General features: G+C 38.7%; 1 protein-coding gene across 1 annotated transcript in view; it reads left to right on the top strand.

The window, feature by feature from the left end:
• The window catches only part of PTER (phosphotriesterase related), a 66709-nt gene that overhangs the window by 30946 nt on the left and 8700 nt on the right, over positions 1–27063 (top strand). The window contains exons 2-3 of the mRNA XM_059910113.1: positions 6072–6543; positions 8039–8304. Of these exons, the coding sequence (XP_059766096.1) occupies positions 6112–6543; positions 8039–8304 (698 nt within the window). The 5' untranslated portion in view covers positions 6072–6111. The remainder of the gene's footprint in view (positions 1–6071; positions 6544–8038; positions 8305–27063) is intronic.

The raw sequence follows: 27063 nt of genomic DNA, 5'->3' as shown, positions 1-27063 counted from the left end.
GACGAGGGACTGAACCTGGGCCCACAGCAGTGAAAGTGCCAAGTCCTAACCTCTGGACCACCAGGGAACTCCCTAAAATACACATTTTAAAAACCATTCTTAAAGTACAGCCTTTATTCATAGTTAATAATGAAATTGATATTTAATGAATGAAATTCATTCTGTCTCTCTTATTATGTGTATGTGTATGTATATATGCATATCTGTATAAAATACACATTTTAAAAACTGTTCTTAAAGTACAACCTTCATTGATAATGATTTCTAGAAAGTCAATAATATCCATTTCAAGTTAAAGGCTATCACAGAAGCATGGATGTCATCCAGAAGTCATCTGGTCAACCCCTTCATTTCACAGATGGGAAAACAGCCTCAGAGTGTTAAGTTATTTGCCCAAAGTCACACAGCTGTTTAGAGGAAGAGCCAAGAGCTTTGACTCTGACCGGACCATTCTTCCAACTAAACCAAGCCACCTCAAGAATAGCCTCCCAAATGAAACTGTGTGAGGAATATAGATATTTTGTGGATAGGACATTAATTTGATTTGCCAAGAATTAAAATTAGCACAAAATTTAAGATTCTTAATGACTAAATACAGTTAAGGACCAGCTGTGCAATTTGCTCAAAATATTGTTGTTTCCAGGAGACAACCTATTGCTAGGAATCCATGGAAGAAAAAAAAAAAAGAAAGAAAGAAAGAAAAAAAACGCCCTCTATAATAAGCTAAGAACTAACTTCACCTCAGAGAGTTCTTCACGAAGAAAAAGAAGTTTTAATTATTGCATCCAGTAACTTGGTGTATGTTTCTCTTCCAGGACTGTATGTTAGCAAAATCAAAAAGTTTCTTCAAACATTCTCAAAGCACTGAGTATGGAACCTTCTTCTGAGAATAAGAAGGGCTAAGATGAGCTAAGATCTTAGCTTTTCAAATGAAGAAAAACACGAACGTCCGTTCAGTTCTGCAGACAGCAGCATTTTGCCAACATTGCACAACTATTACTTACGTTACTACGATAAGTAGTAAGCAATATTGTATTCTGACCTCCATAGAAAGAAATGCTGTTTTTTCCCTCTCTTTCTCCCCTACACCCACATCCTTCCTCTCTCCCTTTCTTTTACGGAGGAGAAAATATTTACCGTTTGTTGACTAAACAGGTAACAGATTCAAGAAGCCAGCAGTACGATTTACCAAAGTTACAGTGTGTGTGACTTGAAGGGTTGACTAGTTAGCACACGTTTGACTGAATTAAAAGAGTCAACGAAGGCACAAGCTCCATCCCTTCGGTCAAGAGCCCGACGTAATTTCTGAGTTTAATAATCACTAGAATGACTTGACCTAGCGGTTTAGATGAACCGTTCTCATCAAGGAGCACAGGATGGGGAAGAGCAGAGCTGAGCCAGAGGAGGGGGGCATCTTTCCCAAGCACACCTGCCTGTGACTGCATTTTTCTAGGAATGTCACTTCCTGTGTACATCTCTGCCACCATCTTCATATTTGTTGTTTGAGATTTGGAAATATCCCGAGTTTGTCTCTCTTACTTCCTTAGTCAAATAGAAAACAAAAAACAAAAAACAAAAAACTTGGGGATGAAACCCACCATCTTCCTCTGAATTCCAGATACAAGTTGCTCATTTGTATCTCTGAGGAGTTTTGTTTTATTTATGTCACAGTTTGAAGAGCTTGCTGGGTCCCCTTATTGTTCTGTGTACTGAGGTGGTCGGATTTCTTTCTCCTTACTCAGACATGGCTATTGATCTTTGGACAGTGTTTAATATGAAAAGTTATAAATCTCCACTCAGTAGAACCACTTAGCCATAAATATTTGGGCAAATGGACATGTGGGGACGTGTGTGAGGGGAAATTCCTTGTGTCACTGTTTTTCAGCCACTGGACCGATGCTGTTGGAGAGAAGGCATGTCAAAGGCTTGAACCTGCACATGACGGAAGTATTCAAACAAGCTTTCAAAAGTATTATGCGGTGTTTAAAATATTTTAGTCACAAATCAAATGTCAGCTTTAAGTGCAGCGTTTATGGAGTACTGCTGTTCCATATGATGTAACCCATAAAAAAATAGAAGTGCCCACACATTTCCATGAGATGGCACTTTTTTTCTAAGGAGCCCATTTATTTGGGGGATACTACTTTTATAGCACCAGCAAGGCCAGTGAGAAACTTCCATCTGTTGTACTTCTTTCTGCTTCTGCTGTCTCACCATCTCCACTGGCATCAAGCTCAGACTAAGCCACCACTGGATTTTGTCCAGATTCCAGCAACACCCCGCTGGTCTCTGTAGGCACACTGGCCCCGCTTCTGTCCATTCTCCACACAGTTGCCAGGTTATTCAGATCATATCTTCTCCTGCATAAAACTCTGAAATGCTTTCCCATTTTTTAATCCGTTAGGGTTTGATTAGGGAAAGGAAACAACTATAAGTGAAATGGACCGAGGCATTTATTACAGAGCTTAGAACTTACACAGTTGTTGAACAAGTGAACTGAAAATCAATTCATCAAACATCAACTTGCCAATTTCACCATTGCTTCTAAAATTCTAAATCGTGTATCTCCAATCTGGTCTAGGACCTGGTGCAGCAGATGTAGGGGCAGGAAGAGGGCTTATGTCTGAAATTGGGCAGTATATTGCTGTTAAAGAAATTCCATACATTCATATGTAAAATATTCAGAGGTCCAGAAGTCCTACTCTCTGAAATATGAAATATAATTGAAATGGCTCTTCACCCTAGGTAGACAGAAAAAATCTTAAGAGTAATGGCGAGGGTGAAACAGCTGTGGCACAATTTCAGTGAAATGAAACTAAAATTGCTCCCAAACTACCTACTCACCACCCAACTCCAGTAATTTAGCCAATTTGCTATACATTTTATAAAAGTTCATTTATGCATATGTTTTCAAAGAAGACCAATCCTACATATTGCCTCTGCTTTCCAGCTCAGTGGTACAGTAGTGCTGTTCTCTGATTCTGTTCGTCTTTTTTTTTTTCTTTAAATTTCTATGTTCTTTTTTTTTTTTTTTTAATTCTATACCCATTGGAATTGGAAGAGTTGTTTCCTCTGATCAGGCTGTCATAGTAATTGCAGATTGTCCTCAGTCTCTCTGACTGCTCAGATTTCATACCTGAAGTACAACAAAGCTTGTGGCCAATGTGTTTATAGCTCTGCCTAACCCTTTTCCCACTACCTTCTGTGCAGGCGTATGCAGTGTGGAAGCTTGCCACGGATGCTCTGTAAAATGCCTGAAGCCTCCTTTTTGCATGGGCTGGGGGGGGGGGGGGTCATCCTGTTTGCACAGTTGTGCACTGCAGCTTTTATTGCCCACTTACTGTCCTCTGTATTCTGCGTACTCTCCCTACGGAGGATGGCCATTAATAGCCCCTTGGCTGCCGACTGAGAAGAGAACAAGTTCCAGGGTGAATATAGACCCAAAAGGGCTCCCTCACTGCAGAGGAACTAGGAAATCTACCTGCATATTTTAATCTGCTAAAAGATACATTCTAGCATAGAGTGGTGTTGGCTATAGTTTGTTCTTCTTTTATCTTTTAAGTGTGGGTTACATTGTATGTGATCACAGGAAGCACCAACTAGTTCCGCCTGAGAGTGTTAGAGGAATTTCCCAGAGGAGATGACATTTCCTAGGTGATGTTTTTTTTCACGAAGACTTGCAGCTTGTGAGCTTGAAACTTACCAACATTGCTCTTTCAAATCTATATCAATTAAATATGCAGTGTGGCGCTTTTCTAGTCAAAGTGATAGTGTTTTGTCAGTTTATCCAAGTTTCTGGCCCCTGGTGATTCTCCAGGAACACATCGGTGAGACCATCAACCATAAGGAGGGAAAGAACAAATGAACCCATATGGGATATTGAGTCTCTTATTAATGGTACTTTGATTTCATCAACTGAAGGAACTAGCTACAGTAACAAGGAATAAGGCATCGAACAGTGAGTTCCTAGACGTCATCAATGGAAAATATCGCCCTCTGTAGTGACTGGCAGCTACAGAGTGATTCTCTAAATAGATAACGATCTTCTTCCGCTATGGCCGCCACGTGAAATACTTAGCTTTTGGAAGCCTGGTTTGCAGACAAGCACCCTCAAACAACACTTAATGGCCATGCTAGCCACAAGTCCTAAAGCTCTCTGTCAAACAGTCTAAATCAATCATTTATGCATTGCACGCTAGTATATATCAAACACCTGCATTCCAGATCATTGTAGTGGCTTGATGTAAAGTGGCCCCATAACTCAGTATTCCTCTTTCTCCACCCTTGATTTATTTTCACCTTGTCTTACGTATGCGCTACACCCATTACGAACTTGTCCTATACCCATTGCTTCTCTAATCAACCACTTCCTCTAGAAAGAAATAACCCAGGACATATATATTAGTTTCCAGAACGAGCATAACAAAGCTACTATTTTCTTGAAGGTGTGTGCTGGGTGCCAGACACTTTTACAGGTCTTTTTACCTGTGCTATGTAATTTAATTCTTATGGCAGCCTATGAAATGTGCATTGTTGTTCTAATTTACAGATGGGAAAACTGATTCTCAGAAAGTCACAGAAGACCATCAAAGGGATGTGCCTCCCCCATCAAAGGGGGAAAATGGTTTCAGAATGTCTTTTAAAGGAACAATGTGAAAGAACAAATATTTAATGAAATATCTAAAAGAGGTAGATTCATAGGGACAGAAAGTAAATTGGTAGTTACCAGAGCCTTGGGGAAAGAGAGAATGGAGAATCATTGCTTAATGTTTACAGAGTTTCTGTCTGGAGTGATGAAAAAAGTTTTGGAAACAGATACTGGTGATGGTTGCATAACCTTGTGAATGTAATTAATGCCACTGAATTGTACATTTAAAAATTATTAAAATGGCAAATTGTATGCTATGTATATCTTACCACAATTAAAAAGAGGGGAGAGGAGGGGAAAAAAAAAAAAAAAAAGGAACAATGTGAGAGCTTTGAAAGACACTGTTTTACTCAGTTCCCAGCAGATTGTTTTCCACCGTCCGTCTGGGTGTGTCTGGTTGGTACTTCAGTGGGACCCTGTCTCTGGCCATGGTTTTGCCCTTGACTATGTACCTTCACCACTTTCAGGATCGTCTTTTTTCTTTCCAAGCGAAATCCCTTCATTTAGGAAATGAAAAGCCTTGGAATCGGGTCCTTGCTGTCGCTGATAGAAACTTGGTGCACACTTAACTTGTGTCACAAATGAAAGTAAACAGAGGATAAACAGAGAGGTATTTGCTCTTTTGAGAGACAACAGACTTCAATTTCAGTAACTCACAGTCGCTCATTACGCCTAAGAATTTTTGCTTTTCAGTATTTTTGAAGTGTATTTCTGAGGTGTGCCCTAGGCGAAATAAAACATCTAGAATGGAGAGGTTTGTTTGTTTTTGTTTTTTCATTATTAAACCTAGATGTACTCCCTCCAGCTGTTTTTTGGGGAATAATCTGTGAAATCGTCATAGTCAGAGATTTTGTCATATTTCTCTTTATATATCCAATTTCTACATGGTGGACCTTCAACAGAAATTTGTTCACGTGGATAGTGAATGAGTCATGGAATGATCAGTAGCGTCAGTATATTTAATTTAGCTGAAAAATGGCAAATGAAACAGTTCTGATACATGGCTGCTTTTGAGACAAGTTATTGATTATGAAGAGTTTTTTTTTTTTTTTAATGGAGATTATTTTTGAATTATCCAAGGCAGCATAGCTATGACTAATGAGGTAAAATTAAGCAAAAGAAAGATGTGAACTGAATATCAAGAAATACTTCCAGTAGATGAGTTTGGGATTAAATCAGGCAGAGGAGTCCCAGTGGAAGTGGTTGGGGGACATTTAACGCCATGCATGTCACTTAGAGCTGCAGTGAACTTAAGCAATTTACAAGCAGCAGACTCTGACTTTGGCAGGATGATAAGTGAGGTCGTATCTCTAGTCTCATTGATTCTCTCTCTTATACTGGTATACGTTCACAGCCTCACATCCCCTATGGACAGAATTTATGTGTGTGTTAAATTTTCTGATTCCACTTTTCTTTTTTCCAGAAAACACTCTTTTTTAGAGCATCTCCTGGTCCCATCAGAAATGTCTTCCTTAAGTGGGAAAGTCCAAACGGTTCTGGGCCTTGTGGAGCCAAGCAAACTGGGCCGCACCCTGACCCACGAGCATCTGACAATGACTTTTGACTGCTCGTACTACCCACCGCCTCCGTGCCATGAAGTGATCTCCAATGAACCTATTACAATGAAAAATTTATTTTGGATCCAGAAAAACCCTTATTCCCATAGAGAGAATCTGCAGTTGAATCAGGAGACGGAAGCTGTCAAGGAAGAGTTGTTGGATTTTAAAGCCAAAGGTGGAGGAGCTTTGGTGGAAAATACAACCACGGGGATCAGCCGAGATGTGCAGACCTTGAAGCGGCTTGCAGAGGAGACTGGTGTCCACATCATATCCGGAGCTGGGTTCTATGTGGATGCAACTCACTCTTCAGAGACCAGAGCCATGTCAGTGGAGCAGGTAAAAAGCCCTAATTTCTTGGACAATATTTGCGTGTAAAATCAGAATCATCAGAACTTCAGAACGTGGATTATCCCTACGTGTCATCTACATTTGGAAATGTCACTGGCTCAGAGGCATGCTGTAGAAATTTGCTAGCTAGCAAAGGCATCTGTCAATGGGACCTAAATTAGGAACATTTCATTTCATAAAGAAAAAGCATCCAGGAAGGAGATCTTAATGCACTGGTCACCGGAAAACCCAATGGGTTAATACTTAGATTCATGTGTATCATGGTGCGTGGTAGCGGTGGCACAGTCTGTGTGTAAACCTCAGTTTTCCATTAGAAGCTTCAGTTATGCAACCTCAGTTTTCTTTCTGGATTTTATGATAACCAGCAATAAAAATTCACTGTCGGGTGAAACCTGGCAGGCAGAGACTTGGCACAGTTGCGAGTATGTTTCCTTCTCCTTTTACAAACCAGGAGGGGTAGAAGAAAATCCATTTTCCTGGTTTTGTCATAATATGATCTTAAGCAAGAATGGGCAGGAGGAAAAGTAAATCTTTCAGGGACAAAAAGAAAGGATAAGCCACAAAGCTGTTTTGTATGTGTGTGTGCTCTCCTTCTATACATACATATAATATACATTTAGATGTGTGTTTACACATATATGTATATATTTATATGTATCTTCCATTGCCTGTTTCATAGGCATAGAATGTCAGCTGCAGTCTTTGCAAAGAGTCAGTTAATCTTTAAAATACTTAATATTTCAAAATTTTATCCGCATTTTTTTTTTCCAGTCAGGTCTTTCCCTTTTTATACATTTATATTATTTGAAGACTATCCTGATATCAGGGATTACACATTCTTCTAACCACTCAATATAAATATGAGCCCCCAAATGCCATCTTAGTATTGTGTGCTGTGAATCTGCTTTGCTGTATAGGATAAAGGACAGAATGAATAAGAGAAAATTAAAGAATTACTTGCTACAGTTGACACAGATTCAGAGGCAGTCTTTTTACATGCTGGATGCCCCTTAGGTTAAAATACAGATTTTTAATCTCAATGAACGAATGTACAATGAATGTACTGTCATTAAGTCACTTTTTCCCCTGTAGCCTCCTGAAGCCATGAATTTCTTGGTAAATAATCACAGCAAGTTACTATGGACTCTTTGATTTAGAGTAACTTGTTTTTTTGATTTTAAAAAAAATTTTTATTTTATATTGGAGTAGAGTTGATTAACAATATTGTGTTAGTTTCAGGTGTACAGCAAAGTGATTCAGTTATACATATACATTTATCGATTCTTTTTCAAATTCTTTTACAGTAACTTGTTGAATTTGAGATTTGGTCAGTAAAATGCCTTTCTCATTGACCAATACTAACTGAATGAATGTTGGATACATTTTTAAAAGAATGAGTGACTGAATGACGAAATTCATTCACATACTGTGGTGACTCTATGTTGATAAAATCCAGTCTATCAATTTTCATTCTCTTCCTTAGCTTACTGATGTCCTTGTTAATGAAATTCTCCATGGAGCTGATGGAACCAGTATCAAGTGTGGCGTTATTGGGGAAATTGGTTGCTCCTGGCCTCTGACTGAGAGTGAAAGAAAGGTTCTACAGGCAACAGCTCATGCTCAGGTTAAGCTTGGCTGTCCTGTTATTATTCACCCTGGAAGGAATCGAAGTGCACCATTTCAGATTATCCGAGTGCTGCAAGAAGCTGGAGCAGACACCTCCAAAACAGTTATGTCACACCTCGACAGGTAAGCAGACCATCTACCAATTAGTGCGAACCATCACAAGGTTCATGAATGATCAAATAAGTAAAATCATCAGATCAGTAAAGCACTAGAAAAAAACTACTAACTACTTGGAAGATAGTATATATAAAGTTTTACCATAGACGTTAATAAAAATCACCAATGCCATTTTTTGAGTCCCTACCCTGTGTCAGTATCCTAGGTATTTTGCATAAGGCATTTCTTTTAATTTACTTAATCCTTCATAATGCTTCACAGTTGGTGTCACCACTTTGTCTCAGGGTATGATGTCACAGTTGGTGCCAATTCCACATGCTCAGTATTTGCCAGTAGTTAAGAGTGACAAATTTATCTGCAAATATAAAGGGAAGGGGAATTGAATGGCTTTCACCCTGAGAATAAACACACACATAGAAATGTTGAGGTGTGTTGTTGTGACTGGTGGTTTGAATCATCTTAATTTTGGAAAATGCACGGCTAAAAAAATAACAGTAATACGTATATTATTTGTTTGGCGGTATTATGTCTCAGTTTCCTATGGCTTCTGTAACAAATTATAAGAAACTGGGAGGCCTCAAACAATAGAAATGTATTCTCTGACAGCTCTGGAGGCCAGAAGTCTGAAATCAAGGTGTTGGCAGGGCTGCGCTTCCTCCAAGGATCTACAGGAGGAGCGTTCCTTGCCTCTTCCAGTGGCTGGTTGTTCCAGGCTTTCCTTGGCTTGTAGCCTAACTTCAATTTCTGCTGTCTTCACATGGCCTCCTCCTGCCTGTCTGTGTCTCCTCTTTTGCTTCTTATGAGGACACTTGCCATTAGATTTAGTGCCCACCCAGATCATCCAGAATGATCTCATCTCAAGATCCTTAACGTGATTATGTCTGCAAAGACCCTTTTTCCAAATAGGGTCACTTTCAGAGATTCAGAGGGTTGAAACATGGACATGTCTTTCTGAGGTCCGCCATTCAACCCCCTCATATTGTGTTAGACCTGTAGGGCTCAGCAAAATAACTGACTATGTAAACAGACGTTGGCTGCAGTTATTTGTACGAAGAAGCCTAACAATTCTGCCAAGGCTAGACATCAGCCTTTACATTGAATTGATGAAAGAATTAACACAGTACCGATGAGACTAATAATACGTTACAATTACTTCTATCTTGCAAAGTGGAATACAGCCGTATTAGCAGACTGATAAATCCTGACCATCAGACCTGACAGTCTGCTATTTAATAAACTAATGCTCCTACAGAACGTATTGGTAAAATGCTTCATCTTAATAAAAATACTGTAAAATCCTGTGCAGAGAAAAAATAAAACATATTATAATTGTGGCAGAACAGAGAAGCCAGTGTTAACGGGGAACCTGAGGGACGTCAAGGTAAAGGCAGTTGTCCTGGCAGCTGGGTTGCTATTGAGATCAATACTTGGCTATCTTCAGGAATATTCTGGTTGTACTGATAAAACAGAGGGATGTTTCTGGATACTGGTCACAGAGGTAGTGCATCGCAGTGTGAAGAATAGAATCTTTGGACCCAGAGACATGTGCTTTTAAATCTTGCCTCTACCATTTGCTATGCAATCTTGGGTAGCTTCATTTGAATTTAAAATTATGTATTTGATAATATACTTTTGTATGATATGGAATATTTGTAGCACCTTTAATCAATAAGGATGATTTTTGATTCTTTTTAAACAGTGTGAAGTATATCAGGCATACGAAAGAGTATAGATAATATATATTTTTAAAATTTAAAAATATTTATTAAGTTCTTGAAAACATTGCATTCTGCTGTTATTATATAAATCCTCTCTATATACCCCTTAGACTACAGTTGTTAATCACGGTGTTCAAATATTCTATATCTCTACTGATTTTTTGACTGCTTGATCTATTGGTTACTATGAGAAGTATATTAACATCTCTCATGGTGGATTTTTAGCTTCTGATTGTACATATTTCAGTTTTCACTTCATATATTTTGAAGCTATGTTATCACATGTATACAAATTATTATATCTTCCTGATGAATTGAAACTTATACCAACATATATGGAGCTGCTTTATCTCGCAATGTAAGTACTAGTGTTTTATTTTTTTTATTTTTATTTTTTTAATAAATTTATTTATTCTATTTATTTTTGGCTGCGTTGGGTCTTCGTTGCTGCGCGCGGGGCTTTCTCTAGTTGCGGCGAGCGGGGGCTACTCTTCGTTGAGGTGTGCGGGCTTCTCATTGAAGTGGCTTCTCTTGTTGTGGAGCACGGGCTCTAGGCACATGGGCTTCAGTAGTTGTGGCACGCAGGCTCAGTAGTTGTGGCTCGCGGGCTCTAGAGCGCAGGCTCAGTAGCTGTGGCGCACGGGCTTAGTTGCTCCGCGGCATGTGGGATCTTCCCGGACCAGGGCTCGAACCTGTGTCCCCTGCATTGGCAGGAGCATTCTTAAGCACTGCGCCAGCAGGGAAGCCCAGTACTAGTGTTTTAAAAGCTGTTTTATCTGATGTTAATGTGACTGTACCAATCTTTTTGTGTTTGTCTTTATAATTTACGTGCGTCTTGTATAAAAAGCATATGGCTGGGTTTGGAGTTTTACCCATTCTCTTTTTTTATATGCTAAATTCAGTTTATTTACATTGACTATGTTTACTGATATGCTTATTTCATTTTTTTTGTCATAGTTATTGTTAAAATTTCTTGATTTCTTTTTATTGGTTTTTTTTTCCACCTCCATATTCTATTTTTCCTCTTTACTTCTTTGGAAGGTATGTGTACGATTTATATCCTGTTAGTAGTTATAGCAGAAAATTTAACATGTATATTTAACACATCAAATTTAAACATTTTGAAATATAGTAAACATTTTTACCTTCCTTCCTTCCTAGTAATACAAGAACTTTAGAAACCTCAATTACTCACCATCTAAGTCATAGGCTATATTTTCCAGGATGTGGGGTCTACCTGATTGTTTTTTTTTTTTTTGGCCAGACCGCACGGCTTGTGGGATCCTAGTTCCCTGACCGGGGACTGAACCCAGGCCCTTGGCAGTGAAAGTGTGGAGTCCTAACCACTGGACCGCCAGGGAATTCCCTACTTGATTTTTTTTAATCCCAGTGATTAGACATTATTTTATTATTAAAAAACATGGTTAATGTATATTTAGATTAACTTTTTTGCTTTGCTTATCATTTCCTCTCACATATTAGATCTTTATCCTTAAATCATTACTTATTTCCTGAGGTACATCATTTGAAGTTCCTTTACTGAGGGTCTGGTTTGGTAATAAATACTTAGATTTCATGTGTCTGAAAATGCATTTATTCATTCATAAGAGATCATTTAATATAATAGATAATTTATAATAGTGAATTAGAATAGATAATTCTATTTAAAAGTTATTCTTTCCAAGCCCTTTCCATTTTTATCTGACATGTATTATTGCTGCTTTATCAACTCAAAGTAATTGTGCTTCCTTTGAAGTAACCTGTTTTTTTTTTTTTCTGATGACTTTTAGCATCTTTGTCTCTGATATTCTGTATTTTCCCTATGCTCTATCTCAGTGTGAATTTCTTTTTTATTTTGTATGCTTGGAATTCCTCAGTAGAAGGGTATTTTTCATTGTTTCTGGAAAACCTCAGCCATTGTCTCTTCAAATATTGCTTCATCCATATTTCCAGATTATTTACATTGTAAACTATAAGTTGATATAGGTAGGATCTTAATACCTGCACTTCATACTTCCATTCATTTGCATCTTTGAGCTGTAATTTCTTCAGTTCCATCTTCCTATTTACTCCTTCTCTCTCCAGTGGAATCAATCTGCTGCTTAGTCTATCAATTTGGTTTATCATGTTAAGAACTATAGTTTTTATTTTTTCTTCTGTAAGTTCTATTTGGTTACTTTTCAAATCTCCTTGGTTAATTTTGATAATTTCTTTTTCCTTCAACATGCTTTCAGCTTCATCTTTTAAAAAAAAATTAAGCATACAATGTTAACCTTGTACTTAATAAATCTAATTCCCACTGTCTTTTCATTCTGAGCGTATAGTTTGTTGGTTCTTCTGGCCCTCATTCATTATTTCCTTGTAAAATATTACTGTGATCTTAGATTCCTTGGAAATTATTACAAATCCTGGGTTGGAGGGTTTTTTCCTGGCCTTTTGTTTGTTTGCTATGTTTGTTTCTTATAGGCAGTCAGGGGGCATTACCAACCTGAGACTACTTTAAATTTTTAAAAATTAAAAGACAATTTTTACTGTGGTAAAATACACATAACATAAAATTTACCATCTTAACCATTTTGAAGTGTTAAGTTTGGTTGTGTTCAGTACATTCACATTGTTGGGCAACTGATATCTAGAACTCTCTTCATTTGCACAACTGAAACTCTATAGCCATGGAATATCAACTCCCCAACCCCCCACCCCTGGCCCACGGCAACCGCCATTTGATTGTCTGTCTCTACGAATGTGACTACGGGTACCTCATACAAGTGGAATCATACCGTATTTATCTTTTTGTGACTGTTTAAGCATTTGAGGGTTTTAGAACCACACAGGTGCTGTGAATTCTGGCCCCTAAACTCAGTAAGTGCAGGTTTGTGGTTATAGATTCTCATGGAAGACTTTTTTCCCAACTGCCTCCCCTCCACCAGAAGACAAGACTGAGGAAGACATATAACCTCCAAAGACTCCTTCTGTGGGCCAGATTTGCACTGAGTCCAGCCACATGGGTGTTGTTTTTGGGTGAGAGGAGTACTCCCTTCATGTGCTGGCAGAGGCTATGTCTCTGATTTATTTCTGTTCAGCCCCAGTTCTTTCTCACTTCATCCTTTAAAACCCCCCAGGCATCAAAAAAACAAACAACCCAATTACAAAATGGGCAGAAGACCTGAATAGACATTTTTCCAAAGAAGACATACAGATGGTCATGAAAAGATGCTCAGTATCGTTAATCATCAGGAAAATGCAAGTTAAAACCACAATGAGATATCACCTCACACCTGTCAGAATGGCCACCATCAAAAAGAACACAAATAACAAATGCTGGTGAGGATGTGGAGAAAAGGGAACCCTTGTGCACTGTTGGTGGGAGTGTAAGTTGGTTCAGTCATGTGGAAAACAGTATGGAGGTTTCTCAAAAAACTAAAAATAGAACTAGTATATGACCCAGCAATTTCACTCCTAGATATATATCCAAAAAAGCCAAAAACACTGATTCAAAAAGATACATGCACCACAATGTCCACAGCAGCAGCATTTACAGTTGCCAAGATACGGAAGCAACCTAAGTGCCCATCAACAGATAAATGGATAAAGAAGATGTGGTGTCTATAAACAATGGAATACTACTCAACCGTAAAAAAGAATGAAATTTTGCCATTTGCAACAACATGGATAGATTTGGAGGGTATTATGCTAATGAAATAGACAGAGAAAGACAAATACTGTATGATATCACTTATATGTGGAACCTAAAAAATACAACAAACTAGTGAATATAACAAAAGAGGAAACAGACTCACAGATATAGAGAACAAACTAGTGGTTACCAGTGAGGAGAGGGAGGGGGGAGGGGCAAGATAGCAGAAGGGGCTTAAGGGGTACAAACTACTATGTATAAAATAAATAAGCCACAAGGATATATTGTACAACACAGGGAATATAGTCAATATTTTATAATAACTACAAATGGAATATAAGCTTTAAAAATTGTGAATCACTATGTTGTATACCAGAAACTTACATAATATTGTACATCAATTATACCTCACTAAAAAAAAAAACAGGCAAACGCCAGCTCTAGGTCACCCCTTACTCCTTATTTTCTCTGCTCTCTCTTTTGTTTCTGCCCCCTGAACAAGTCCTTTACTTTCCTACCAGCTTAGCCAGGCATTTAAAAATATGATATTTTGTCCCCTTTCATTTTTTTTCCTTTTTTTAATAATTGTTTTTTTTTAATATTTTATTTATTTATTTATTTATTTATGGCTGTGTTGTTTCTTCGTTTCTGTGCGAGGACTTTCTCTAGTTGCGGCAAGCGGGGGTCATTCTTCATCGCAGTGCGCGGGCCTCTCACTGTCACGGCCTCTCTTGTTGCAGAGCACGGGCTCCAGACGCGCAGGCTCAGTAATTGTGGCTCACGGGCCCAGTTGCTCCGCGGCATGTGGGATCTTCCCGGACCAGGGCTCGAACCCGTGTCCCCTGCACTGGCAGGCAGATTCTTAACCACTGTGCCACCGGGGAAGCCCCCCTTTCATTTTATTCATTATTTTACATGTACTATGTTGGCAAGGTATCCTGTGAACGTTTAGCCTGCCCTATTGCTTGAACTGGCTCATGCTAATTCTTAAAGAAGAATCTTTCTAACTCTATTTGTTTACACTTAGACATGTAGGTAAGTGAGAAAATGAGGCCTGGCATTAATAGAACATAACCTTTCATTGAAAATTGTGAAATAAACATTAACTTCTACAACAGTAGGACTTCCTTGTTCATAAAATCAAACTCTACGTGTGTGTGTGTGTATGTATATATATACATATATATATGTTTACTCCTTCCTCATAAAATCAAACAACATGTATAGGTACATAAAATGTATATACACATAAGTATATGTATTTTCTTTTAAACAGTAAAGCTACAGTATCTGAGATTCATTGGCTGCCATTTCAATGCCTCCTTTTAAAATGGCCCAGGATGGAATGGAGAGCTTGACCTGACATCAGACAAACTCAGAGCATCCTAGAAAATCCTGAGACCAATTCTAGAACAGCCACCCATTCTGTCCCTATATTATGGATTATTCAGGGTTCCAGGCCTGAGATACTATACCTAGAAGTATGAACATTTCAGAGGACAGGCAACTAGGGAAAATGGCCTTAGAAAAAGGAGTGCATTTGGAAAAACAAACCAAATAAAGTAACAGAAAAAAAAATTCAGGGAGGCAGAGGCAGGCAACGTTAGCTTTTTGGTGTGAGTGTTCACAGCAAGACAGTTGCCAGGCTGGCGTTTGACTAGGTCAGCCTTTCACAGACTCTCTGAGGTCTGCTGGGCTGCACACACAATCTGACCTGTACTGAAAGGGCAAGGACTTCAGCTTCTATAATGGGGACAAATCACAAAAGAACATGTATTTCATGCAACAGAATGCACATGCAACGCACAAAAAGAAGAGCATCCTGAAAACAAGGCCTCCAGGAAAACAACAACAGGAATTTTTAGGCTTGAAAGAGAAGGTTCTGAACCCACAGGCTGCTGTGACTGTGGGTAGCAAGGTAAGATGCTGGCTCTGTCCTGCAGCTCTTTTTAGGACACTGGGCTTTCTAGCCGGACTGCCACTCAGCCTTGACTACCTGTAGAACTGTTCATTCATCCCCCTAAAGGTAGGATTTCTATCATTTGAGAATACGAAATAAAATATCTCCAGGTGTCCACAAGCCATTGATGCAATTAAATTTTTTAAAAGTTTTTCTAATCTTTTTTTTTTTAATTTAATTATTTGGTTGCACCGGGTCTTAGTTGTGGCAGGTGGGTTCCTTAGTTGCGCCTCCAGGGCTCCTTAGTTGCGGCACGCGGGCTCCTTAGTTGTGGCATGAGAACTCTCAGTTGCGGCGTGCACGTGGGGTCTGGTTTCCTGACCAGGGATTGAACCCAGGCCCCCTGCATTGGGAGCATGGAGTCTTATCCACGGCGCCACCAGGGAAGTACCAACAACTAAATATTTTTAAAGATATACAAATCTTCACTAGCATTCATAATAAGGCATTTTACCTTAAAATACATGCACACACACATAAAACAACAACAACGAAACTGCTTTATGCCTATCCAAAAGAAGCAGTTGAGACCCTGAGAGGGAAGAGTTAACGAATGGCCAGCACCTTAGGACACCTCTGCACTACACTGTTGTCATGTGACCACTTGTGACCTGCTTCAGGTCATTTGCCTGGAGAGAACAGCCTGACAAGATAAATCTGCTTCTGTATCTGGGCCCCCCCCCGCCCCCAACCATCTGTTCTCTTTAAGAAATACAGGCCTGTAGAAGTGCCTGTGGACCGCGGTGGATGTAACCCTAGGGAACATTGTAGGGGGCTGCCCTTGACAGTTATAGCCGCCCAAAGTCAACATTTGTCGAAAAAGAACACCAGCACTTATGTGTTCCTGTTTGGGCTTTTAATCCACAAAGGCTTTATGCCTTTTAATCACGTATTAAAACTTGACTACCTGTTAAAACCCTGGCCACATTTCCAGGTGGCAGATAACCACAGCACTGCCTCTGTCCCTGGTTTGATACAGCGTATACGGGATTGAAGAAGATAACCCATGGAGAGTCTTTTTGCCATCCGCCTCCAAGGAATTTTCTCTGCAATGTTCTATAGAGTAGCTGCAGGTATTTTTATGACAGCAAAATTCTGTCATCACCAAGGAAAGTTGGGTAGAGCAACATGGCTGGAAGGTATTTGGGTACTAACTATTTACTGATCAAACTCGGAGTCACTGGGAGGGCCAAAGACAGGTGCTATGCCTCAATCTTTCTTCTACTTATCGATTTAACAAACCAAAGGGCTTTAATGGAAATCCAGGGCCTAGAGTTTGATTAGAGGCACAATGATAATTAAGTGCAGGGACATAGCACATCTCTCTCTTTGAAAATTTCTCCCTGTGGAAGGTAGAGGAATTTGACCCAAGGGTTTCTGAAAGAGGAGAAGGCAGATTGCAGTGGATGGGCTCTTTACCCCTGATTATTCAGGCCAAATTCGCCCACCTCCTTAAAGGACACAATTTAGATACATTTTTTTTCATGCTCTTAATTAGATAAAGTAAGTGAGTGGAAAATCACTTCATTTATTCATTCATTCAACAAATATTTGTTAAGTGCCTAATTACTATATACCTGACACTAGGATGTAGCAGGGAACAAGACCCATTTTCTGCCTTCAACATGATTACTTCATTATAATTATGGTGACTTAACCTTAAGGGTGTCTTTGTAAAGGCACCAAAAAATAATCATCTGGTATCCTTTGAACTGTACAGTTTCAATTCCTATGAATACTAGTGAATTAATGTGAAACCAACCAAAAACAATTCCAAGCAAAAGTTTGGCAAACTTAAAACTGACCAAAATATTTTTATATATTTAAATAGCATGGAAGTACTTTAAAAAAAGAAAAGAACAATTGGAATGTTTTGCACATGAAATGGTTTATAACACTTAGAATCCTCTGCATACAATGCTGTATTTCTTAACAGTTTATTGTTAGGATTGTGTGTATGCATGCATTATGTGCAAAATGCACAGTATGTGGTGAGAGGAATGAGTATGCCTTTTAGAGTATGTACTTTGTACATGTTATATATAGTAAAGACAACTTACTTAGTCATATCAGCTCAGATCCAACTATGGAGTGAGAAATTAAAGACATTAATTCAGGCAACAAAGTAGGGGCCTGATAAGCACAAGAGAATTTTTCAGAGAAAATGTTTACTAATAACACTGCCCTTTTCTCATTTCCTAATATCCACTGACATTTCTTCTGTTACCCGTATGGCATGAGACAGGAAAATATAAGAAAAACTAGATGTTTTTAAACATACAATCATGGCTACTGGTATAGAATTAGGTATGACTGTAGCTAAATTTTACATAAAAATCTACACTGCAACCCACAGAATGGGAGAAAATATTTGCAAATGAATCGACAGACAAGGGATTAATTTACAAAATATACAAACAGCTCATGATCAATATCAAAAAAATAACCCAATCAAATATCAAAAAAACCCAATCAAAAAATGGGTGAAAGATCTAAACAGACATTTCTTCAAAGAAGACATACAGATGGCCAAGAGGCACATGAAAAGATGCTCAACATCACTAATTATTAGAGAAATGCAAATCAAAACTACAATGAGGTATCACCTCACAATGGTCAGAATGGCCATCATCAAAAAAGTTACAAACAATAAATGCTGGAGAGGGTGTGGAGAAAAGGGAACCCTCTTGCACTGTTGGTGGGAATGGAAATTGATACAACCGTTATGCAGAACAGTATGGAGGTTCCTTAAAAAACTAAAAATAGAGCTACCATATGATCCAGCAATCCCACTTTTGGGCATATATCCAGAGGAAATCATAATTCGAAAAGATACATGCACCCCAATGTTCAATGCAGCACTATTCACAATAGCCAGGACGTGGAAGCAACCTAAATGCCCATCGACAGAAGAATGGATAAAGAAGATGTGGTACATATATACAATGGAATATTACTCAGCCATAAAAAGAATGACATAATGCCATTTGTAGCAACATGGATGGACCTAGAGACTGTCATACTGAGTGAAGTAAGTCAGACAGAGAAAGACAAATACCATATGATATCACTTATATGTGGAATCTAAAAAAATGGTACAAATGAACTTATTTACAAAACAGAAATAGAGTCACAAATGTGAAAAACAAACTTCTGGTTATGGGGGAATGGGGAGAGGGATAAATTGGGAGATTGGGATTGACATATACACACTACTATATATAAAATAGATAACTAATAAGGACCTACTGTATAGCACAGGGAACTCTACTCAATGCCGTATAATGACCTATATGGGAAAAGAATCTAAAAAAGAGTGGATATATGTATATGTATAACTGATTCACTTTGCTGTACTGCAGAAACTAACACAACACTGTAAATCAATTATACTCCAATAAAAAAAATTTTTTTAAGTCTACATCGGTTTGTAGAGAGCACTCAGTGACACAGAAACACAAACCTTGAACACATTTCAGTGTGATGTCATGTGGTGACATTGGCCACAGCTATTCTTTCATGAATGCAGTGCCTATTCTATGTCTGCCTGGGACAATGGAGAAAGAGGGAGTGCTGGGGTCACAGCGTCTGATTCTATTTCTGACACCAGCACTTACTTGCTAAGTGACCGTCAGCAAGTCATTTAAGCCTCCAGTCTTTTGCTCATCTGTCAAAAGGCATTAAGAAAAATTATTTTTTAACCCTTAATGTGTTAGGCAAATTTCCCCGATTATCGTTTATCATGGTTTTCCTTTCATTGCAAAACTTATTTAAAAAGAAATAGAAAATCCAGGCAAATATTGGACAAACTGAAATGGAGCAAAACTACTTAATATACCTAAAAGTGCCGAATAAAATGCAATTAAGTTATGCTGGTAATTGGTATGTGTTGAGTATCCTAAATCGCACTCTTTAACAAAGACACTTGGGCGATTCAGCCCAATGTCAAGAGCAAACGAAGGCACTGGTCCTGGATTCTCTCTGATACATTATACCCACCAAAAGCTTCCACAAGTAATTTTTTTCTTCTAAAGACATTTTTCACGACTCTGACACCATTCCCATGAAATGTGACATTATAACAAATAGGATTGCCATGTCTATGAGATTTATCTTCACTCTCCTCAATACCATCATTCCTTGAACTGTGTATTGCTTGCATGAAAAACGCAACCTCTTTTGTGCTCTGTGGTAGCTGGAAAGTTCATATGGTAAAAAGCTCTTCCTAGGGTGGATAAACTGTGAAATCCATTTTAAAATGAGGTTTTAATTACATTTCGCAATTCAGAGCCAACTTCTGGTTTTGGTGTAATTTAAACAAGGGTTTTTTTCTCTTGCAGCCATCTGTTCCTTTTCCTCAAGCCTACACTTATGTCATAATATTGAAAATGTGACGTCATTCCCTCCTATGACATCATTAAACATCTCTGTACGATAAAGACCCAAGAAGAGAGCTGAATCACGTGGGAGGAAGATGCCTGTTCAGATATAGATAATGAGAATATGTAAAATAAATACATTGCAATCTGAATTATTTTTCTATTGCTTTTCATTCCCAGTTACTCTCTACAGTTGAAAAGACTGTGCCATAAGAGTAATGCTTTATCACAAAAAAATCCTCTAAAAAAGACAAAATAATCTTTAAAATACCTACATATATGGGAATAAACTAGTATATTAATGTGAATGCACCATCTGAATTGATGGTTTTGAGTTTGTGTGAAACCAGAGTTCCTGGTAAATATTTAATTGAAGTAATAAATTATACTTACTAGCCACAGACGATGTTTAGGCCGTACATTAAAAACTTACTTCATTCTATTCAGTTTCTATTTTTGACATTAAAAAATAAATTAATTGAAATTCATCAATTAAGAATTTTTCAGATTTTGTAAGTTGCAACTGCCAGTTAATAGTATAGAAATATACGTGAATAGTGTCTTAAAATTATATTAACATTGGCTTTATTAGGTTATAGTAATTTATATATTAACTTCTTTTAAACATTGTATTAGAAATATTTAAAAAATTATTTTAGGTTGTTACATCAACAATGCTAGGTGCGTTTAAAAATTCTTTTAAGTAGTTGCTGAAGAACTCTCATAAAATTATAAAGAATCCCACATGACACTATCTGTACAAATACTCACTGGTTTTAAATTAAGAAATGCAGTGAAGAGGGAGACAGGATTTTTTTGGAGTTCTTTTGTGGTAAACAATTTTTATAATAATCAGTCATTGAAATTAAACATTGTTTTAAATAGATCAGTTATATGTAAGCATCTCCTTATTATCATATTTTTAAGTTAAAAAAAATTTTTTTAATTACTTGGTCAAGTTCATAAGTTTTGGCACTGAAGATAATTCTGTGCTTCTGTATGTGTCAGGCCCTGAGCTAGTCCAGTCTCAAAATACAGCAACACTCACAGTGCTTACCCTTCAGGCCCTGGAATTCACAGACTGGAGTAGCTGATGAATTCCAACAAAGTCCCTGCACAGTATAATGGGAAGTGCACTAGCCTAGGAGTTCCTGGAATTCCTGGGTTCTTGATCACTGAAAAGACCCAGGCTTTACTTTCCTCATTTCTGCAATCATGTTAATATGCTGCATCAGTATTTCACCAGTTCATTATGAGTTCCAGAACCTGCCCTTTCCATGCTCGTGGTAGCATTTAATGATGCCAACATCTAATGAACTGCCCGTGGCGGGCCCTTGATTCTCCTTCTACACTTCTGTCACTATGGGGACCGTGTCCCCTCGCTTACTCTTCCTTCTTGCCCTAGTCTGGTCAATGACAGTATTATTCGCCCAGATGTTAGTCTAAAGTCCCCTCCCCTCTGCACCCCCATGTTAAAAGCTGTCTACCACACTGAGACCTCCAAATACAGCCCCTCTGGTCCATTCCTCTGTTGTTCACTTAATTCAGGTCCTCATTGTCACCTGAACTACGGTAACTGTCTCCAAAGAGGAACCACGCCCTTAGCTTTGCTCCCTAATCTAGCCTCCAAATTGCCATCATTTGGGTCTTTGCAAACACAAATCTGATTACATTCCCCCACCCTGACTTATTATCCTTCAGTGGTTCTGTGTCACCTTCAGCACAAAATCCAAACACCTTGGTCATCTGGTCCCCACCCATCTCTCCATCTCATCTCCCACCCTCTCTAGTGCATAGGCAGAATCTGGGCTAAAGCCACACTGCCCGTGACTTTGAGTAACCTGTGCTGAGTGTTCTTACATGCTTCTCACACAACCTAGTCCGTCTGGTGGAAATACCCTGTTCTCTGATCTACTAGGCAGAGTCTTTCTTCAATATACAACTCATCAGAGATTTTCTTCGCTGTGAAGCTTTTCCTGGATGAGCCAAGCAGTGTCTGATATCTCCTTCTTTGTGTCAACCCAGTTCCTAGTAGTACTTTCTTAGACTTGGTAAGGTCTGAAAAGCCATTATTTGTTTCCATGTCTCTTTTCCCTAATAGACACTGATCTTCTTGAAGGATGAGACCCTGTATTATTTGTCTTTTTTTCCCCAGCTCATACTTCATAGTAAGTAGATGATCAACAATTTCTTATTAGATGGATGGGTGGGCGGGTGGATGGATGGATGGATAGATGCGTCTCCCCTCATGCACTTTAGCTCTGATAAATTACAGCCTTATCTTCTAGAAATGACAAGCTCTTTTACCTCTCAATAGGTGTTCTTCTGGATTATCCATCCCTCACCGGACACTTAAACCCCACCAACCTATATCTGAATAGTTTTCTTCAAGACTCAACTCAAAGGAGTCGCCTCTTTCATTATTCTTTCATAATACTTTGTATGTATTTGTACTATAAAAAGCTTTCAACACATTTAATTGTAATTATTAATTTAAATATATATCTCCTTCCCTAGACTTTCAGTTCTTTGAGACAGCAGCTTAAATTTCTTATTCATAGGAGTATTCCCAGCACAAAGGCTAGCACGAGGTAGGTGATAGCACAAGACAGTAAATGTTTGCTGAATTAATTCATGAAGGTGTGCTTGAATGTATGAGATGAAATCATGTATTTGGGAGTATTTTGAAACTGTAAAAACCCAAGACAAATGTTAGGTAATGTCATCATCTTGATTACACCACGTGTTATATCCTTTCCTCTGCTTCTTAGTTCTTGCTTCCCAGAGAGAGCACAGATCCTCGTCTAAATTATCTCTTCACACAGACTTCCTTGTTCCCACTCAGACTGCATTTTGACATTAAACTACACCCCTCAGCTCTTGGATCAGATCTAGAATATATAGAGGTTTGAAAAACAGAATCAACTGTCTTGCGTTTTAGTACTGGCCTTAAAACATGTATGTACGTGATAACCATATTCTGAAAATGAAGAGAGCCAAATGGCATCAGAGAACCATTTTCTTAGTTAATAGCAATATATTTGTCATAAATATAAGCCTGTTCCTTACATAGAGAGAATCTGTTTACTGGTGGAAGAGCAAAAGTGTCAAACAGGCAACAGAAGAAATGATATAATATGAATAACAAGAACAAATACTTGATTCAAACATCTCATCTTCCTCTTGGGAAATCTCAGGATATTTTACAAATGACATTGCAATCAACTTCATTCACCTGGAAGAAGGGACTTTCTCCAGTGTGAAATGCAGTAGCTCTTCTGCATCTCACAGTCACCTCACGGACTATTTAGGGCAAGAGGTGAAAGATATATACCTTAAAGGCTGGGGAAGACTGGAATAAGAAAGAATATAATTATTCATGGATATAGAATATGGAATGAGGAAAACTGGCTGCGGTTGACACCTTTGCTCTTATAAGAAGTGCTGTGAGATCACTGAGGGGCAGGACCTTCGTTTAATCCTCTTCTGACAGACGTCAAGCAGAGTATATTTTCCCCTGGTGCCATTTTGACATCTGGGGTCAATCCTTTCTCCAAGTGAAAAAAAGTCACATGCATAAATGCAACTTCAGTAGCACCTTGACAGTCCCTGGAAGTCATCCAGCTGAATGTCAGTTTAATGTAGTTAAGTCACCTTGTTAGACATTCACGGTGCAAGGTGAGATGCTTTTGTGATGTGGTGTATTTCTCCATAGGTAAGTGCTGACGTAAGGAATGGAGCAGCTGAGGTGGGTGAATGCAGTCATCACAAAAGCGGCAGCAGGGTCTAAGAACATGGCTTCTGAAGATGAACGCATTTGCATTTACTCACCAACTCCTCATTTGGGAAGTTGAGACTTACAAGCTTTTCTGAGACTTAGTTTCCTCATCTATAAAATGGGGATGATCGTACTTTTCTCATGTAGTTTTTGTAAGGATTAAATGAGATAGGGCCGTCTTTATTGCCTGAGGATTATTAAGTGTTTTATTTTCCTGCTTCACCTACTTCTCCATCCTACCGCCTCATTAATATCTAATACAAAACTCATTTTATTTTCGGGGCTGTCTTCTGAAAAGTATGTCTGATCATTGAGCTACTTTTTCCCATGGATTTTACACTATGTTTCCTCCTTCAATAGGGAGAATTTAAGTGCACTCATTTCTTAGTTGCCTTCACACTAATGTTCAGTTATCTAGGGTGTGTCACATCATCAAATGTCACTAATAATAATAATATGTATGTATGTATGTACATACATATATATATGTATGTGTGTGTGTGTATATATGTATATTTATCCTGGCTTTTTTTTTTTTTTTTTTTTTTTATCCTGGCTTTTTAATGACAGCAAATTTGTCTGCCTCCTTTTTAAACTGCATTCTCCTGATGGTCAAAATATCAGCTTAATTGCTTCTTTTCTGAAATCTTCTCGCCTACATATGACTGTGAAATTTTTAAGAGTGTTTTACAGAGGGACCATTTCCCTCAAAGACACACTCCTTTCTACGTGCTGTTCTACAGGGTAAGAATTCCCAGGGATTACATTTGAAACTTACATGTGTAGATGCATCTTATTGAACATGTTCGTCTTCCTCTAGAAAGTGATCTCTGCCTACGGTGCCCTTCTTCAGATAACATTTCCAGTACAGGCAGGATTTATATATAATTGACATCTGGAGATCTGGATGCCTACGTTCCCCATCCCTCTCTGAGATGAGGTTTCTGGAAGACCACATCCAGGAAGATCACTCAGGGCCTCGTGGGCCACTGTAAGGCCCTGGCTTTTTCTTGGAGGGAAATGGGGAGCTATTGGCGGGTTGTGAGCGGAGGAGAGACCTGATCTGACTTAGGTGTAGATAGATTTTAGTTGCTGTATTGGAATAGACTGTAACAGAGCAAAGGTAGAGAAGTAGGGAGAGTACTTGGGAATCTATTGCAGGGATCCTGCAAGAGAAGATGGTGTTTTGGACCAGGAGTGTAGCAGGGGAGGTGGTGACATATTTGGATTCTGGTCCTATTTTGAAAGTCAAACCAAAAGTCTATCTTGATGGGCTAGATGTAGAGTGATTCAGAGGAAGAAAGAGGAGAAAGCTCCAAGATTTTTGGCCCTGAGCACTGGATGGATGGAGTTGCCATCAACTTAGTTGGAGCAGCTGGTTTGGGGCAGGACATGAGGGGTTTAGTTCAAGGCATGTTAAGCTTGCATTGCCTATCAGACATCCAAGTAGAGATGGCAAGCAGACAATTAGGCGTGCAAGTCTGAACTTCAGGAGAGAGGACCTCATTATAGAAGACCCTTAACATATGCCATATGCTTAGTATTTGTAAGAGGCTTAGAGCAACATCAGGCTCCTAGTAAGAAAGTAAGCAATGGTCACAATTAATATAGTTCCTTCTCCTCCTCTGACCATATCATTAGAAATATCCAGAATAACTGTAATGGTCAAATCCTGTCTATTATATGTCGTTATGCTTTGAGCTACTGATTGAAGACCTCCACAAAGTAATCCTTTCTTACTTTTTTGGATAACTTCCATTTTTCAAGTGCAATTTTTGAGGGTACTGCGGGGAGGGAACTACATTTCAGAATAAAAATTAAAAAACACGATGTGCACACAAAGTCAATGTAATTCTGGAAAATGTCCTTTGAGGATAAAATATGTAGCAGTGGGACTTCCCTAGTAGTGCAGTGGTTAAGAATCACCTGCCAATGCAGGGGACACAGGTTCGATCCCTGGTCTGGGAAGATCCCACATGCCATGAAGCAACTAAGCCCATGCACCACAACTACTGAGCCTGCGCTCTAGAGCCCATGAGCCACAACTACTGAGCCCACGTGCTGCAACTACTGAAGCCTGCGCGCCCTAGAGCCCGTGCTCCGCAACAAGAGAAGCCACCGCAATGAGAAGCCTGTGCACCTCAATGAAGAGTAGCTCCCGCTCGCCACAACTAGAGAAAGCCCGTGCGCAGCAACGAAGACCCAACACAGACAAAAATAATAAAAAATTTTAGAAAAGGAAAAAAATACTAAACTTATCTCTTCCCCCTTATGTTATTTTAATTGTGTATATTTCATTTTTAAGCATGGTTCTTTGGGGAAAACAGAATATGTTTACTATAGTAAAACACATATTCTTTTAGCCTAGTAATTTTGGAAGCAAAAATGGTCTCCATGGTAAGAAGATAGAAAAGGAGTGGTATTAATAGAAGGTAGCACAGAGCTAATGTGCATTTTATAGCATAAAGGAAAGATTTTTTTAGCCTCCCTGCCTAAAACAACATCGTGAACTCTAAGTTACGCTAAATTGGTGAAGAGAATAAAAAGGAGCCAGCTACGATATGATGGCTCAGAGTGAAAGTCAAGAGCCAACTTCCCGGCAGCAGCCCAGGACAGCAGAATCCTCTCACACTCGGACACAGAGGCTTAATTGGTCCTCCTAGGGTTTGGAAGAGAGGCTTTGAAAATACTTCTGACCTCTCAGAAGCAGATTTAGAGACATACAATAGTGCTTTAATCCTTGCATCCTGGCATTGCCAAAGTAATAGGATATCAGAATGGATAAAACCCTAATAAGACAAGGATTATCTGACGTTGCAACTTTTCTCCAAGCCCGTTTTGGATCCCAAACAATCACTTCCTTCCTCTAGGTCCTTAACTCCCTTCACACAATGTTTAATGAGGTATATTTTTTCCTTCACATTTTCTCCATATTGCCTCCTGGTAGGATTTTTTTCTTTCTTTCTTTCCTATTTCTCTCTGTGCTTGAATCTCTGTGATGGCATTTTGGGGGTTAATTTTAGGCATCCTTTTTACTTGTTAGAGTCTCAGCTTCTTGAGATAATCCACTCTTGTTCCAGACTCGACTCTTCTGTCTGGAGCCTGCACTCATCCTATACTTTTCTCCTTTTCCCATTCATTTACATAGTCTTACAAAGAGTGATATTTTTACTATGATCTCTAGTGAGAAGATAGCCATAAAATTATCATAAAATAATAAATTCTGTTTAAAAAATAAACACACCAGAACATAAATATCTGTAGGCGTATTGCCCCTCCTTTTTTAAAAAAAA

This window comes from Balaenoptera ricei, chromosome 2 (assembly GCF_028023285.1).
Source record: "Balaenoptera ricei isolate mBalRic1 chromosome 2, mBalRic1.hap2, whole genome shotgun sequence".
In the NCBI taxonomy this organism is placed as follows: Eukaryota; Metazoa; Chordata; class Mammalia; order Artiodactyla; family Balaenopteridae; genus Balaenoptera; species Balaenoptera ricei.
The sequence above is the reverse complement of the archived record's forward strand: the minus strand, read 5'-3'. Positions and strand labels throughout refer to the sequence as shown.